The sequence below is a fragment of the Monodelphis domestica genome, chromosome 3 (assembly GCF_027887165.1).
Source record: "Monodelphis domestica isolate mMonDom1 chromosome 3, mMonDom1.pri, whole genome shotgun sequence".
NCBI classification, from domain to species: Eukaryota; Metazoa; Chordata; class Mammalia; order Didelphimorphia; family Didelphidae; genus Monodelphis; species Monodelphis domestica.
This window is the reverse complement of record NC_077229.1, coordinates 437,248,728-437,267,223: the sequence shown is the minus strand read 5'-3', so window position 1 is coordinate 437,267,223 and position 18,496 is coordinate 437,248,728. Positions and strand designations below refer to the sequence as shown.

The following is an 18,496-nucleotide window of genomic DNA, read 5'->3' as shown; positions in this document are numbered from 1 at the left end:
TGAACCCAGACGCTCAAATTCCTAATTTGAAAAAAGAAAGGTGGGGAAAGGGCAGAAAAGGCAAGGAATGTGCTGTACATAACATCTAGGTTTCCTTCCAAGTCTAAGATTTTATGTCTGAATTTTAATGAGGAAGGTTAGTTCTAAAATAACTCATTCCTTTCTGGATTTCTGTATTCTCTCTCTTTTGCTGCCTCCTTCTGGACACATGATCACACAGAATGTCAACCAGAAAAAAATGGGAAGAACAAAATTCACAGTTGGCCACTCTGCTAGTAGGAGTTTTCATTAGGAAGTTGGGGTGGTACTGTGGAGAGATGGAAATAATGGCAGCTATTGAGTAAAGTAAAGTTTGTTAAACACTCAAACTGCCTTTCCTCTCGAGACCAGTTAAGAGTAAACTGAAGAACTCCTGTAGATTTCATTTATCCAAACTCTTCCTGCTCTTAAATGCTTCAACTAATTGGGAATGAATTTTTTTGTGGCCTCTCCTGTCTCCCTTAAAAAAAAAAAGTTGATGTTAGTTAAAAATAACATGGCTTTCTGGGAGATGGAAGAATGGGGAGAGAGAATGTGAAATGTAGGTGAAGAAAAACAAAAACATCAATTAAAATTTGTTTTTAAGAAGATATGGCACGGGCAGCTAGGTAGCACAATGGCTAGATCACCAAGCCTGGAGTTGATAGTACAAGGATGATATTAGACATGTCCTAGCTGTGTGACCCTGTGCAAGACACTTAACCCCCATTGTCTAATTCTTGCTCCTTGTCCTAGAATTGATACTAAGAGAAGAACGTAAGGGTTTAAAAAAGAAAAAAAGAAATAACTGTGGACCATCAATACCAAGTAACAATTAAAATTTCTTGGTAGCTATTTATATTCAAATGAATGAATTTTAAGGCATAAAGAATTATAATAAGTTTCAGTCACTATTCTATCTTTTCTTAATCTCTTTTGCTCCATATCATCTACAATAATTTATACCGCATTCTTGTGGTTCTACTTTTCTGGCTCTTCATTGTTTCATTAACATCTTTCCAAATTTCTTTGTAACTCAATTTCTCATGCTTGTCTAAAGTCTTATCTTCAATAGGAAGCCTGTTTCTCCACCCCTCTTGACTCTAGTGCCTTCCCTCCCTTATTTCTTATTTATCATATATGTAGCCTTTTGGTAGATTTGTATTTGCTTGTTATTCCCCTCATTAGATTGTGGGCTTGCTGAAGGCAGGAACTGTCCTTTGCCTCCTTTTGTATCCTTAGCTCTTAGCTGGAATGGAGGAAGGGCTTAATAAATTCTGATTGAGGAACCAGGGAGAAAAGAGAAAGGAATAAGCATGGGATAGAGCCCCTATTTTGAGCTAAACATTGTGCTTATTAGCACTTTCTACAAATATTGTCTCGAATGATTTGGTAGTCTTAATTGTTTGGTAATTTTGTAGAACTTCTGCAGAGAATTCATATTCTTTGTTCTAATGATTGTTTTCTGAGAGCTATTTTAAGATGACTTCTGATTGCAATTGTGCTAGGAGGCGACAGGAAAACTGAGTGTTGGCGATGAGATTGTCTCTATCAATGGTGCTCCAGTCAACTCCTTGTCTTATCAGGAAACTTGCCATGTTATGAAGAACTTGCCCATGGCCCTGACCTTTGTGGTGCAGCGATCAACACCTGGTAAGATGGTTTCATGTGTTTGAACATAAGGGCAAGGAAGGGGATGGTGTAGTAAGAGCATATGCCTCTTTTTGAACCAACAGCTTAAAATGGTGGACATAAGAGTCTGTGTCGTGAGGAATTTTAGTCTAACATAGGGTTTCTTAATTCTCAGTCAGTAGGCAGCATTTATTGGTCACCCATTGTAGCAGGAGCACTGTGGTTGTGTGTGTGTGTACACAAATGTATATATGTGTATATACACATGCACATATATTAATATATGAACTTTAAAAAAACTGCACATACTCAAGATTTTGTAGTTACATATACATATATACTTTTTTCTGTTTTCCTTTGTGCATATATTGGCTATTATTTGACATAATATTTTTTTAAAAGAAGAGGATTAAATGAATGGTATATGGAAATCATAGATCTAGAATTAAAGGAATCTCAGAAACCCTCTAATACAACACCTTCACTTTATGGTCACAGAGTATCTGAAGGTTTCTCTGACCTCCTTCCTGACCTTATAAAACTCACAACTCCTAGTCAGGGAACCAAGAATAAAGAGGTCTAAACAAGTCATGAGGAGTTTTATAGAATAACATGAGCAAAGAAATATTCTATGTCTAACAATATAGGTTTTTATATAAAGCAAAAAAGTTCTATATTTTATAAAACTATTTTTAAAACGTATTTCATATAGTATGATTATAATAATTTTTGTTATAAAAATTGTTCACATTGTTTATTTGGCATCTCTCCCAAGTTGTTTTCTGTGTCTAGTCTGCTTTATTATTATTTTTTTAAATAAAAACCCTTACCTACTGTCTTAGAATCATTTTCTTTAGGGCACCTAGTTTTTTGTGGCTCTTGGCTCTTACTGCTTTTGATCAGCTTCCCTGTGGTAACTGATTCTGCCTCTTGGGGGAACATTAATTCTTAGGAAAAAGAAGATTGAGCAGTTTGGGGGTTTTAGAAATAAGAGTATGGCTATTTCTTAGTATTCAGAGTCAATGGAATGGAAAGAATATTGGGGGTACAGTAAGTGCACAGTGGATAGAGAGCCAGGCCAGGAGATGGGATATTCTGGGTTCAAATATCAAATAATTCCTAGCTGTGTGACCCTGGGCAAGTCACCTAACCCCCATTGCCTAGCCCTTTTTCTGTACTGGAACCAAAAGAGAGTATTGATTCTAAGGTGGAAGGTAAGGGTTTAATGGAATTTTAAAAAGAATCAGAAGAGCTGGCTATGTGGTTCAGGTCTTAGCTAGGTGGTCTGTGGCAAACCATATAACCTTTTTGGCACTCAGTTCTTTCTTCTGTAAAATGAAGATAATACTTTTGATACTGACAGGGAAACTTAAATGAGAAAATGTATGCGGGCTATTTTATGATCCTTAGAGGACCATATATGTTCTGGGTTGTTGTTTTTTGTTGTTGTTGTTGGTTTGTTTGTTTGTTTGTTTCAAGTGAGCATTGTTAGGCAAAAGGAAATCTTTAGATGTATTCTCTAAGACTAGGATTAATTTTCCATTTCACTTCTTTAGGGGACTTTGACAGCTTTTATAGGTAGAATCTTGGGATTTCAAAAGCTGGAGAGGTCGTTAACAATCCATTCATCCAACTCCTTCATTTTGCAGATCTGTAAACTGAGGCCCAGAGAGGTATAGTGATTTGCCCAGTATCACATAGTAATACATAACAGAAAACAGATTCAAAATTCAATGCTTTTTCACCTACATCATGGTTAACAACTCTGTTTATTGTCAGAGTCCTTTTCTTATCACACTTCTTTCCCTTTTATTTTTCTAAATAGCTGTGGATAGCTCACAGGACCCTCTTGAGTCCTCAAAGGATAAGGAGCTGATTAATACTAAATCCAGTGGGACTTCGGCCACTGAAGGAGAAACCCACACAAGAGGAGCGCCAGCCTCGGAACCACAGGGAGCTGTACAGTCTGGTCCTGTACTGCCATCTACTGTCAGTACCAAAGAAGTGCAACTAGGTGGTGACTGCGAGACGCCAGTGACTGACATTGATAGTATCATCAGCGAGTTGGATGCTTGCGGAGGGGGATCTGAGTGTCCTCCAAAAGCAGGTGCCCTGTGTGGTGAGGGAGGTTCCCAGAGACACTCTCTGGCAAGAGGCAGGAGCTCCTACCAGGGGGAGCAGAGCACAGTCAAGCCAGATTCACCTCAAAGGAGGAACTGTGGGCTTCTCCCTCCTCAACCTCAGTGGACCTCTCAGTTTTCAGTTTTGGATTCAATCAATCCAGGCAAACATTTTACTGTGAATAAAAACTGTTTGAGTAGCTATTCTAGGAATTTTAGTAGCTTACACGAAGACAGCTCGTCCTCTCTTGACCACAGGGAAGCTGATACCTCTGAGCCATCACCAAAGTCCATGTATGGAGCTGCTGAGGATTCACATTCAGACTCAGAGTCTCTTACAGAAGCCTCACCCACGTCCATGAGGGATAGCATTCCATCCCACCCACCATCTTGCCCTTCTCAGACACACAATGTCACAGAGTCAGATGAGGAGCAAATTGAAATTTGCTGCATGAATACTCACCAAAAGTCACCCTCTCAAGGGGAGCAGCAGCCCCGGCCTGCTGGGAATCCACTTTCCTGGGCTCCACCTTGCCCAGAAGTAGCCAAAGTTTCACCATTAGAAAGTACTGGTATGGGAGGTTTACAGACAACCCCGGGTGTAACACCTACTGTTAGCTCCGAAGCATCTATAATTCCCAACTCTTGCCAGCAAGGACATACAGGCAGAACAGTTCTTTCGGACTCTCTTCCTTCCTCCCATTTGGATAAAACTTCTTGGGTGAGCTCGGCACACTCAGATGGAAATTTTCCGCAGGGCTGCAGAACCTTACATAAAGAGGGGAACGTGCAAGAAGCCAGCAGTGGCAAAACTCTGGAAACCTGTGTGTCTTCCAGAGCCAGTGACCTCGTGCACAAGCCTCCAGTTCCTTTTGCCAGCCCCAGAATGGTCAATAGCCCAGGACCTAGCCTGTTAAACAATGAATCTCAAGGCAAAAAACAAGAAGCAACTCTTAAGGTAACTGATAGTCACCGACACCCTCAATTCTCTTTAAATCCAGGCTTACATGAAGAATCTGATTTGACCAGCCTTTACATCTCTGAAAATCAGGACTTGGGCCAAGGACCAGAAAATATGTCCAGAAGTTCTCTTCTGGCCCAGTGCAAAGATCCAAGTAGAATTAACCATAATATACAAAGCAGGAATGAAAAGGAGCAGGGTATAGCCACATCAAAGAGTTCCAACACTAAAATTCACTCTCCCAGCATGAACCATGCTAAGGGGGTTACGACTCTGCCCAGTCCTTCAACTCCACCAAAACTGAATTTGGAAATGAAGGGGCCAACACCCAAAAGTTTTATGGAAACGCTTCTCAGTAATAGTCACAAACCTAGGGCAGGGCCAAAGCTCAAGGGCCTTAGCATCAAAAGCAAGAACAAAACTAGCATGGAGGCCTCCAGTGGTGTTCAAGCGGCCAAGGTTGGTGGGACTGAGCAGAGAAGAACCTTTATTTCACCCCAAACCTCTCCCAAAACTCTTTCCAAAAAAGTGTTGGGTTCTCGCAGCATTGCTATCCATGGAGAACCAGAGAGAAGTTGTCCTACGGCTCCCAAATCTCCTAAATGTGGACAGGACAATAAATTAGCTTCGGCTGGGTCTAGACCAATAAGTTCCCCAGTGTCAGATGGCAGCACCACCATAACTGGGAATACAAGTGAAAATAGACTCCTTGGGCGAAACGGGCTTGGCCTTTCCAACCCTAAAGATGCAACAACTGTTTCAGCTCTCCCCAGTGGACTTGGTGAAAAGGGGAGCAAAGCAGCTACTGGTGATTCTCAAGACAGGATGAATCAGGTGAAAATAATTGCCATCTCTCCTGAAAGAAGCCCAAAAAGCTCCAGTGCTGACACGTTAGTTGAAAATGACCGAGGCGGGCTTTCTGCCCAAGAGAATAGCCACAAAAAAGGTGAAGGCAAACCCTGCCATAGGAGAGTGGAGTTGTCTCCAAGTCTCCCACCTTCTCTAGCTTCTCACTCCATTCAGGAAGATCCCCCAGAAGGACAAGAAATCCAAAGAAGTTTCATTGAGGTAAGACTCTCTTCCTCTTCCTCCTTCTTCTTGCCTGTGTGCCCTTCCCCACCTCTACCTGCAGAGAAAAGAGGTTGTGACCAGAAGAGAATGAGTCAGATGTCTGAACTTCCAGGAAACTCCAGAAATGTCATCAATTTGGATGATGCTCCCTATTGTGCCCCAAGGCCAGTGACAAGGACTTATTCCATGCCAGCCCAACTTGCAAGCCATTTTGGAGGGGAAAGTCACTCTGTACAAGCTGCAGGATGCTCTGTCCAAGACAGCCAGAATTCTGTGGCAGGGGAGAAGTGTGTCTATGTTCCAGAGACGAGACTGTTGAGAAGCGGTCCCCTTGGTCTAGTTAATGGACAGGGAATACAAAGAGAAAAACAACTGTCAGAGACTTCCCAGAGCATCCCCAAAACAGACCAGGGAGGTGCTCTTGTCCCCGGTACCCAGGACACAAGCTGCCCTGTCACAGACAGAATAAAATCCACCAGGAGACATTACTACTATGAGCTAAACTGGCCCCATGAACCTACCTCATCTTTTTCTGTGAAACAGAGGATCAAATCTTTTGAGAATCTTGCCAGTTTTGACAGGCCTGTTGTGAAGTCCATTGATTTCCCTTCAGCCGTCTCCATGAACTCCAAACCTCCTATTGGGAGGAGGTCATTAGGCATAGTATCTTCAGGGACCCCCAACAACTCAAGTGACACCATGAGGTCCTTACGACGAAGCTTGAGTTCATGTGGTGAAAACCAAAATGAAAGCATTTCATTGACCCCCCAGCTAAACAAATCACCATCTAGTATGACTCTCCATGTTTCTCCACCAAATCTAGTAGAAAACAAAGGAGACTGCCTTAATTCAGGCCAAAAGAAGTTACTTGACCCTCCAGCAAATTATAATCCACCAGCAAGCACAGCTTCGCACTTCAGAAGGAACAGAACAGCAGGCAGCCAAGCTCGACCATGTTCTTTATCCCGTTCTAAACTTAGAGAGCTCAGGGCTTTGAGCATGCCTGACCTGGACAAGCTATGTGATGAGGACTATTCAGTGGAACCTGTAGCTGCCCACTTTAAAACTGAGCTAGAAATCACTCCCAGGAGATCCCTTGGCCTTCCAACAGAAAGCCTCTCACACCTCAATGAATCATCTTCCCTCTCACATTTGGCAAAAGATCATAGTGGGGAAAGGTTGTGCTCTAGGGGAAATAGTCCTTGGACTAGTGGTTCTGGGACTCCTGCTTCAGCCTCTGATGAAGATATAACAATCCAGGACAATTCAGTGCATAAGAGATGCTTTGGAAGAAGTTGGTCCATAGGGTAAGTTTGTTTCCTTTATAAAGATTTTTTAAATTTACTTTTATTTACTTTCTTTTTTCAGTTTTATTTACTGATGCCTTATTTTCTTTCTTTTAAAATAAATTGGGGCAAAATCTGCAGAAATGCCCATGTATCCTTAGAATTTAGCATGGTGCCTAATGCCTAGAAGAAAATCCTTGTTGATATTATTTGAATTATGACTTTTTCCTGAAAAGTTGCTCTTTAAGTATTGAATTAATTGTAAATAGTTACCCAGGAAAGGACATTCTTTGGGCAGAGAAAAGAATGTGAAAGGAGAAGGGAAATAATGAAACCCAAGCAGACAATTCTTAAGCCTCCAGAGCACAGCTGGGATTTATGGAAAACATTTTCAAAGAGTGAGTAAAGAAATGCCCAACTATTAGCCAGATGGAAAGGAAGGAATTGCCTGGGTGTGGAATGAGTTCTCCATTGTGGTAGGTTTTCAGGTGAAGATTGGATGACAAGTGTCAGGCTTGTTTTAGAAGGATTCTTGTTCAGTTACAGATAAAAGGTGAGGTGACCTCTGAGGTCTTTTACAACTAAAAGTTAAAGATAAGGGCATTCCTCCTTCCCTCGTGTTATTTCACATAGTTCTAAAAATTTTAGAGAGCACAAAAAAAGACATAAAAAATGGGCAAAGAAGATGATGAATCTGGCCCTTTTTGCTGATGCTATAATTGCAGCATATATAATGAATAGAGTCCAACTTCAGAACTTGGAAGACCAGGTCTTGGACCTGATTGGGTCCAAGTCTTGCTAATGACCCCTAGTGACTGAGTAAGCCTGGATTGGAAAAATTGGCTTTGTAGTATTCTAGGCTACTGTTTAAGTTACAGAAAAGGCAATAAGCTACATTGATAGAGATATTTCCTTATTTGGAAGTTTCTTATAATAATGAAAAAAATCCCAGTTCCTGTCCATGTCTCTGTGCTTAGGATAGATACTCCTTAGAATATCCTAAAGAATCAACAAAGAAACCACTTGAGAAAATAGCTTAAATAAAAGTTTTAGGTTAAAAGAAGAAATGCACAAGAATCAAAAGCATCTGTATAGCAATAATAGAATTCAAGAGGGAATAATAAAAAGTTCTATTCAAAATAAATACAAAGTGCATAAAGTACTTGGAGATTTGTTCTACCAAAGCACTCTCAATACTAGTATAGGTACAATGACAAAACACTACATAAAAAGGGAGAGTCCATGCTTCTGGCTGCTTTGTGCCAATATAATAAAGATAATCCTGCTTCTGAGATTAATTTGTAAAATTAGTGCTGCTTTAAACTGCAACAGGCACACTTTACAGAGCTAAATATTTTAACAATTTATTTTGGAAACTTTGTTATTGGAAAAATAAAAGATCCAGAAGATCAAGAAAAATAATGAAAAAAGTAGCAATGAAAGGGAGGACCAGCTAGGTGGCTGAATGTATAGAGAGCCAGATGGGAGGTGCTGGGTTTAAATCTGACCTCAGACACTTCCTAGCTGTGCAACTCTGGGCAAGTCAATTGATTGCAGTTGCATAGCCTCTACCACTCTTCTGTCTTGGAACCAATATTGGTTCCAAGACAGAAGGTAAGGATTTAAAAAAAAAAGAAATGAAGGGAAAATAGCATTTCCAGAGCTCAAATTATATTCTAAAGCAGTAATCATCAAAACCATTTGAAGCTGGTTTAAAAAAATAGGGGGAAAAAGTTAATTCAATAAATCAGATTAGAAAAGGAATTGGAACTAACAAATAATTCAATAATTCAATATTCCGTAAGATCCCAAATATAACATATCTAGGAAGGTACTTCCTATTTGACACAAATTACCAAGAAAACAAAAAAAAAGTCTGGCAAAAATTAGATCTAAACCAACACATTGCAGAATTTACCACAATTATCTCCAAATAGACACATACTCTAAATACTAAAAATCACACCACAAAAAAATTAGAAGTTAATCAGATCAGGTACTTCTCACATGAATAACATGAATAAATTCCTAACCAAACATAAGAGAGGGGCAATGATAAAAGATAAATAAATTGATCATATGAAATTGAAAAGTTTTTGCATGCACAAAATTAATGTGACTAGGATAAGAAGGAAACTAATGTACTAGGGGAATAATTCTGTGTAACTCTGAAGAGTTTGATTCTCATTCATCACCTACTATCGCACACATGGGTCACAGACCTTCCCCACTCAATGATTAAATGGAATGTTTAGACTTTTGGTGATTAAATCTAAAAATGGGCAGAGGAGTTAATTTAATCTTCCCAATCATTATGTTGCTGAGAATGGCTATTATTCACTTGTTGATTGTACAGCATTCCTATCATTGTGTGCAGTGTTCTTCTGGTTCTGCTTATTTTACTGTTTCGGTTTGTGCAAATCTTTCCAGTTTTTCTGAGTTCCTCCTGCTTGTCATTTCTTACAGCATAACAGTGTTCTATTACAATCATATACTATAATTTGCTTAGTCATTCCCCAATTGATGGGTATCCCCTCACTTTCCAATTCTTGACCCCCACAAAAAGAGGTAGAGCTGTTTTAAATATTTTGTACATGTAGATCTTTCCCCTTTTTATTTTTTATCACTTTGGGATCCACCCAAATAATGGTATTATTGGGTCAAAGGGCATGTACTGCTTTATAGCCCTTTTGGATCTAGGTCCAAATTGCTCTCCAGAATGATTGTATCAATTCACAACTCCCTCAACAATGTGTTCCTGTCTCAACTTTCCCATATGCCTTCCAAGTTTTGTCTTTTTTCTTTTCTGTCATAATAACTAATCTGATAGGTGTCTCGTGCTACCTCAGAGTTGTGGTAATTTGAATTTTTCTGATTAGTAGCAGCTAATTGAGAAACAAGTAATCAGAAAACAAAATATATCAATAAAATGCATTTTTTAAAAAGTGGGTACCCATAGCACTCTGAAAAAAGTTTAAGATGAAGTCCTATGTAGTTGAGTTTTGAGGTAGGAAAGCAGTCCCAGAAATAGTCCATCTCCAAGCAACTGAAAGTAATCCTTTAGCATTTGTATTTATGAAAATGAGAAAATATCACTTGCTTTAGAAGAAAGAAAATACATCTTAAAGTGGGAGTAATTGTTTTGTTCTATGTCATACCTTTAAATCTGTTTTCACTTCTTAGTTTGGATCAACTTTCAGTCTCATCCCTGGACCAGCAAAAATTGCAGTCTGTGTTATCATCAATTGGGTCAAAGTCTGATATTTCAACTCTGATTCAAGAAGCCAAAGCACAAGCAGAGGTAAGTAAAATTCAGTAATTTAACTAATGCTGGGAGAAGGGGATCCCATGGAAGAGAATAGTTATTCCTCAGAAAAGTGTTTTCCAGATACTTTTGATTTGCCCAAGTCTTAAAATTTCATTTACTTTTATAATTTTCTTTCATCATTCAACAAATGTTTATTAGCAACTACAGTAATAATGCAGAGGTAGCATGCCATAGTCAATACAGATTCAGGAAAACATACATTCAGATTCTACCTCTGACACATACTTGGCAATGGGACCTTCGGCAAATCATTTAACATCTCAGAGCTCTAGACTACTCTCTAGGACTTTCAGCTGCAGAAAAATTGCTGACCTTTTTTGGTAGAGGGAGTTTCTGCCTCTTAATGTGTCCTATCCCAGTAAAATCACAAGTGCCTTAAAACCACATAAGGCATTATAGATGCTTGATGAAACTCTTTCCAAAGAAGGCATCTCTGCATTTTTAAACATAATTCAACTTCTTGTGACTCTGAATCATTCATTGATTACATCCTTATGTTGTAATATAGTGAAACCCTCTGGGGCCATTTGGATTATAGTCTATATGTCTCCGACCTCAAATGGTCACCAATTGCTATGTCTCCTATTAGTTGTTTTATTTTGTTATCACTCTGTCTGATAGTCACCTTCCCATTCTATTATGGGCTTTGAAACAAGATAGCCAAAGGGATTGGAATTATGTTTGTAATAGCAGAATATATGTATGCTTTGGAGCCTAAAATGTTCTCTTATGATACGTATCCTAAGATATGTACTAGCTGTGTGACTCTGGTTAAGTCAATTTTCCTCTGTCTGTATCAGCTTCCTCAACCAAAAGATGGGGAAAAAATAAGAGAACCTATATCCCAGGGTTGTTTGGAAGATCAAATTAAGTAATATTTATAAAGTGTACAGAGCTTGATATACAATAGACTTTTAAGAAATACTCCTTTCTTTCATTCCTTGAGTCTAGTGGCAGTAGAGAACCATTAAAACTTCTGAAGGAAGGGAATGACATGGTCAGACCTATACTTTATAAATATCACTTTGGCAACTGTATATAGCAAAGGTATGAAACTTGCACACTGGGTGGGATACAGGGGGAAGGGTGTATGAATTTATAGAGGACAGATCAGAGAAGGAAGAGTTCAAATGCCCTCAGAACTAATTGACTATTGCCCTAATCCAGGCAAAGGATGATGAGGGCCTGAACTGGAGGGGTTGGGGTGGTGACCAGGCGAGTATAAAGGTGGAGGGTAGATGTGAGCAAGATGTTATTATGGATCGAATCAACAAGACTTGCCAGCTAATTAGAGATAAAGAGAAGGATAAGAATAAAAAGGGATTTATTTTAACTGATTAGTATTGTAAAGGTTAAAATTATGGTTGAGACTGAATGTAATAATTCTATTTGGACACCAAGGATTTTATTTATAAAATCCTAATGAAACACCCAAGTCAGCTGGAAATTTTATGGTGATTTAATTAATAGTGGAGGAGTTTAAGGAGAAGGAAAGGAGTAGGTTTTCTCCCCCCCCCCCCACCTGGCTAGTTCCGAGGGGGGAGATTAGGAGATAAGGTTTTGGAATATGGAGGAAGGAGTCATCTTGAACTCCAGAAAGAAAGGGCTAAGCCAAGATGCCCAAACCTGAAATCAGCTCCAGGGCAAACTTACCACCAAACCCAAACAAAATAACTGCCACCACTCCAATATTGTCGGAATGCCTAGCATGCTGCCAGCCAGAGTCACCTCTCCAGGGAAAGAGGAAGAGAGAGGAAGTGATGTCACTTTCCTGCTTCTCATCTGTACCAAAGATGGCTTAGCTTGACTTAGGACAGGCCAGGGGTCTATCCACTTTTTCTGCACATGTCTGTTGAAGGCCATTTCCTCAGATAATTAAATCTTGAGTTTGGTACAGACCTTCCTAATCTTGTTAAACTAAGAAGGGTGGAGAAATGCAGGGTTCCCAAGACCTGATTCTAGTAGTCCAAGAATCTCTATTGTTATTGATCAGGAAATAGCTAAATCAGATCTTCTAAATTATGGTCTGATTAGGGTGGAATAGTTTTAAAATTCACAGTATCTATATAAAACCAAGAGCCAGCACTATCTATTATGGGGATAAGCTAGAAGCCTTTCCAACAAATCAAGAGTGAAGCAAGGATGTCTATTATCACTATCGAATATTGTACTAAGAAATGCTAACTATAACAATGACAAGAAAAAAGAAATTAAAGGAATAAGTAAAGGCAAAGAGGAAATGAAAACATCACTTTTACAGATGATATAGTGGTTTACTTGGACAACCCTTGAGAGTTAACTAAAAATCTAATTTAAAAATGTAATAATTTAATAACCCAAAGATTCCAATCATTGGAACAAGAATTCACCATTTAACAAAAATGATTGGGAAAACTGGAAAACAGTCTGACAGAAATTAGGTATAGACTAATATCTCATATTGTGTTCAAAGACAAGCTCCAAATAGATACATGATTTATACATAGTGTTACATCAAAAATTTTAGAAAGGAGGCTGGAAGAAATCACTTGTTAGATCTGTGTAAATAGGGGAAGAGTTATGGAGAGGTAGACAGGGAGTAAAATGGACAGTTTTGACTACATTAAATTCAAATTTTTTGCACAAACAAAAGCAATGCAACTAAAACTAGAAGAAAAGCAGAAAATTAGGGGGAAGACACATGTCAGTAAATTCCTATAATAAAGATCTTATTTTTGAGTTGATTTTATAACAATAAGAATCATCCCTCAATTGATAAATGTTCAAAGGATATAAACAATTTTAGGAGAAATTCAAACCAGCAATAGCCATATGTAAAAAATCCTTCAGATTACCAATAATTAGAGAAATGCAAATTGTAACAACTCTAGCATTCCATCTTACATCCATCAGACTTGCTTAATTGAAAAAGAATGACAAATGTGAAGAGTTGATGGGAAAACAGGTACTTTAATGCACTGTTGGTAATGGACTGATCTAGCCATTCTGGAAAGCAATTTGGAACTATGGCCAAAAAAGCTATTAAACTCTGAGTACCCTTTGATCTAATGATATTGCTGCTGGCTCTGTATTTCAGAGAGATCAAAGAAGGACAAAAATATCTAAAGCAGATTTTTCTTGCAAGTGTGTGAATTGCAACGAGTTAGAAATTGAGGTGATAATCATCAGTTGCTGAGAGGCTAAGCAAATTATAGTATATGAATATCTTGGAATATTATTGTTCTGGAAGAAATGAGAAATGTTATGATTTCAGAAAAACCTGAGAATATTTATCTGAACTAATGCAAAGTGAAGTGAGTAAACCTGGGAAAACAATTTATACAATGACATATTATGAACACGATCAACTCTGAAAGATTTAGGAATTCTGATTAATGTGATGATTAATGACAATTTCAAAGAACTCATGATGAAACCTGGCATCCACCTCCAGATGGAAGAAATAATAGACTCAGAGTGGAGACCAAAGCATATTTTCTTTTCTTTCTTTTTTGGACATAGCTAATGTGGTTATTTGTTTTGCATCTCTATACATATTTTTAAAGAACTTTGTTTTTCTTAAATTCTTAATGAGGGGAGAGGAAGGAATAAAAGAATTTGGAACTGAAAATTAAAATTAAATTTAAAATTTTAGAAATTACCTAACCTGGTTCTTAGACAATGGAAATACAGTGTCCTGCAGCCCATCCTTGGATCTTTTTCAGCTTGGTAGCACATGCTAGGGCTTAGAAATTTGAGATGCACATTATTTAGGGAAGGATTAAACAAATTGTGGTTTATGAAAGTAATGGAATATTATTGCACCATAAGAAATGATGAACAAAGAATTAAGAGAGCCATGAGAAGGCATGTGAAGACATATATAGGATAAATAAGAGTCAGAAAAACAATATGCCCAATAATTATAAAAATGGAAATGGAAAGAACTTAGTATTTTAATGAATTTCTTTCAAATCTGAAATTCCTTACTACCAGTATCCCCTTTTTACCAATAAAAGTAAATGTTTCCTATTTTTGCTTGATCATACTTATTTGTGAGAAGGGAGAGCCCATATTTGATGAGGCTTAAAGGTTAGAGAGAAGAGGGTAAAATAAAAGACAAAAAAATCGTTTTATTCTAAAATAGATTCCAACCCCAGTGAATCCATGAAATTGTCTTACTATACTAAGTAGTACACAGGCAGCTCTTCTCTCCTAGCATCTCCATTCACTCATCAAATCAATAATTAAAACTCATCGCTAGAATAAGTTTTTATTGATCTACCTTAGAAAATGAGAATCAGTTGTAAACAATACATGAAAATCAGCAGTCTTGAGGATTTCAGTAAACAGAAGAATCAGTAACACCGCTAATTTTTCATTTCAACCATCTTACAGCTTCATTTCCTTTTTGAAAGATTTGCTTGGGACACAGGTGGTGTTATGTGGTTTTATCCTCCATTATCTGTAGGACTTTTTGAAATCTGAATGAGCTGATGGAGTTTAGCTGCTAATTTATATCCACTAGGTCAGTGATGGCAAGCCTATGGCACGGGTGCCAAAGATGGCATGCAGAGAGCTCTCTGTGGATACTTGGCCACCATCTCTCCCTACTGTCCACCCCCAGAGTTTATTATTAGAAAGGCAGAGGAACTTGGGTGGAGCTGATCCCCTCTTCTCTTTATTGTGCCCCCTCTCCACCTCATCTGATGACATTTTTTCACATTATCCACCCATCTGCCCAGGAACCCAATGGGAGTGCACAGGGGGTAAGGTCGGTGACTCATAGGTGGCAGAGCTGGAGGGGCACGAAGCACCTGGGCCACTCTCCTCCCCCTCTCTACACTTACTGAGGACCTTCCTCACTTCACCCTCCCCCACACACACACACAATCCAACAGCTCAGTGGGAATTCTTTCTCCTTGGGTAGGATAAGGAGGGGTGGGGTATACCCAGCATGTAGTGTGGGGGAAGGGCATGACACTTGGTCTGGGGCTTATGGGAGGGTCAGGGCCCAGCTCTTCATTTCTAAATGATTCGCCATCTCTGCACTAGGTAACCATACATAACAACTGTAAGTTTACAATTTGGAAACATAAATAAATGAATGAATATGAGCAAATAGCAGGTTGTGAGCAATGCTGTTTATTAGTGTAGCTCTCTGGAATATCTGGAATTTTGGAGAGGCATGGCAGGTGTTTAAATACCATATGGCTTTTGATTTCAGCTTGTAACTTCCAAAGTGAACTACTAGGACTGTATTCCATTGTGATGTAGTGGCAAGAACATGAGACTAAACTCAAAAACCCTATATTCTAGTCCCATATTGGTAATCTGTTGCTAACCCTAAACCCTTTGGAACCTCAGTTTCCAAATCTGTAAGATGGGAATAGTATCTGTCCTGTCCACATCAATTCAATTCAACCATTTATTAATGTCAGCTCTGTGCAAGTGACCCTATTAGACTGACTAATAATAAGATTAAATGAGAATTTAAACTATATAATGCTAATTTGATGTAGGATGATTTTTTTTAAGCCAGACTATATCTGGAGAATTCCCAATAAGGAAACATCCTTTACTAATGTAGACTAACAGTCATTCTACCTTTCAAGGGAATTGCCTAATGTTATTTTTGCTGCTGATTTCTTCTCTTTCTACTATGTATAACCTTTTCTTGGCAAAGATATTAGGGTGGTTTACCATTTCCTTCTCCAGTGTATTAAGGAAAACAGAGGATAAGTGACTTGACTAGTACTCCACAGCCAGTAAGTGTATCTAAGGCTGGGATTCTCTCTCTCTCTCTCTCTCTCTCTCTCTCTCTCTCTCTCTCTCTCTCTCTCTCTCTCTCTCTCTCTCTCTCTCTGCCTCTCTCTGTCTCTGTCTCTGTCTCTGTCTCTCTCTCTGTCTTTGTTTCTGCCTCTCTCTGTCTCTGTCTCTCTCTGTCTCCTGTCTCTCTCTGTCTCCTGTCTCTCTCTGTCTCCTCTCTCTCTCTCTCTCTCTCTCTCTCTCTCTCTCTCTCTCTCTCTCTCTCTCTGTCTCTGTCTCTGTCTCTGTCTCTGTCTCTGTCTCTGTCTCTCTCTCTGTCTTTGTCTCTGCCTCTCTCTGTCTCTGTCTCTCTCTGTCTCCTGTCTCTCTCTGTCTCCTGTCTCTCTCTCTCTCTCTCTCTCTCTCTCTCTCTCTCTCTCTCTCTCTCTCTCTCTCTCTCTCTCTCCCTCTCTCTCTCCCTCCCTCCCCTCCCTATCTTCTCACACATACACTCATCTATCAGAAATACTCAACTGTTTGAATCCTCTTGCCTAGCTCTGCTGTGCCAAAAGTAGCTATTTTTCTAACACAAAAGAGATGATTTCATCCTCATCTATAGGATCAGGCCCCTCCACTGACCTACAAAGGCTTACACAACTCCCCCCAATACAATAACTTCTAGCATTCTCTCTCTCTCTCTCTCCCTCTCTCCCTCCCTCTCTCCCTCCCTCTCCCTCTCCCTCCCTCCCTCTCTTTCTCTCCCTCCCTCCCCTCCCTATCTTCTCACACATACACTCATCTATCAGAAATACTCAACTGTTTGAATCCTCTTGCCTAGATCTGCTGTGCCAAAAGTAGAGACTGAAGTAAGAAGGGAAGTGTCATTGAGTAGTGAATGGTAGTATTTTTTTCCCCCAAAAAAACAAGGATAAATAAAGTAAAATAGCCAATTCTGTTTATTTTGGACTCCTGCTAGGTTTTATTTCATTGGACATATTAGATCTAGAACTTTATACCTGCAGACTCCCTGCTTGTCTCAGATAGAACTAAAACTGCAGATTATTTAAATATAAGTGTATTAAGTCACATTCTCCATGGAAATCTTATCTATGAGATGGCCTTGGTATATTAATGCTGACAATTCCTGGCACAGCTTTAGGTTGGAGGTTAGCCACAAGCATTATTGGAGACGGCACTTTGGCTCCTGAGGATCAGCAGGAGGTCTAGTTAACATCCTTCCTTTGCTGGGAGGTTTTCATGTTTTGAGTGTTAAACCTGAATGGCACACCTTGTCCTGGGCAGTGGTTCACTGCTTATTCAAGGTACATGTGTTCTTTCAGTATGGTATAGGATGACACACAGGATAACTATCTATTAGATGTCCCTGCCTCTTTATTCACAGATCATTGGAGCATGGAAATCTTTTCTTAAAAAAAATTATGATAGATTTAAGGCACCATGGACCACTTTTAGTTTGGTACCTTTCCAAAAGTGAATAAAAAGGGGTAACTAAGGAGCACAATGAATAGAATGTCAGGCCTGGAGTTGAGAGGCCTCAGATACTTCCTAACTGTGTGACCCTGGGCAAGTAACTTAACCCCAATTGCCTAGCCCTAGCTGCTCTTTTTTTTTTTAACATTTACTTAATTAATTTAGCATATTTTTCTATGGTTACATGATTCATGTTCTTTCCCTCTGCTCTTCCCACCCCCCTTCAGTAGCCAATGAGCAATTCCACTGGGTTTTACGTGTGTCATTGATCAAGACCAATTTCCATATTTTAAGTATTTGCACTAGGGTGATCCTTTAGAGTCTACATCCCCAATCATATCCCCATTGAACCATGTGATCAAGCAGTTGTTTTTCTAATGTATTTCTACTCCCACAGGTCTTTTTCTGGATGCGGATCCTAGCTGGTATTTTAACTTAGAACTGATACTAAGACAGAATGTAAGGGCTTAAAAAAAAGTGAAAAAGAAAGGGGGAAAAAAGTAGATTAAAGGAAACAAGACTTAGAAATAAACAAAGCTAGGTGTAGGTTTTCCCTTCTACAAAATTGGAATGATAATAGCTGTCTTCTTCAGAGTATTATTCAGAGGATTAATTGAGATAAGGGATGTGAATGTGCTTTTTACATTGCTGAGAGCTCCACAAATATAAGCTATAAGGTTTACAAAGTTTTCCTCACAAGAAGTCTTGTGAAATTAATAAATTAATAGTAGCATCTCTAATTGTGCAACTGAGACTCAGATTGAGATATGCTCAGAAGTACACAGCTAATATAAATATCATTATAGCAGAAGAGGATTCGAACCTCTGGCTTCTGATTCTAAGCCCAAGAGTCCTATCTAAT

At 39.0% G+C, this 18,496-nt stretch overlaps 1 protein-coding gene across 6 annotated transcripts in view; it reads left to right on the top strand.

The window, feature by feature from the left end:
- Positions 1-18,496, top strand: part of PDZD2 (PDZ domain containing 2) — a 514,756-nt gene that overhangs the window by 480,680 nt on the left and 15,580 nt on the right. For all 6 annotated transcript variants that reach the window (XM_007487505.3, XM_007487504.3, XM_056824531.1 and 3 more), the window contains 3 exons: positions 1,527-1,671; positions 3,476-7,109; positions 10,272-10,389. In XM_007487505.3, the coding sequence (XP_007487567.1) occupies positions 1,527-1,671; positions 3,476-7,109; positions 10,272-10,389 (3,897 nt within the window). The remainder of the gene's footprint in view (positions 1-1,526; positions 1,672-3,475; positions 7,110-10,271; positions 10,390-18,496) is intronic.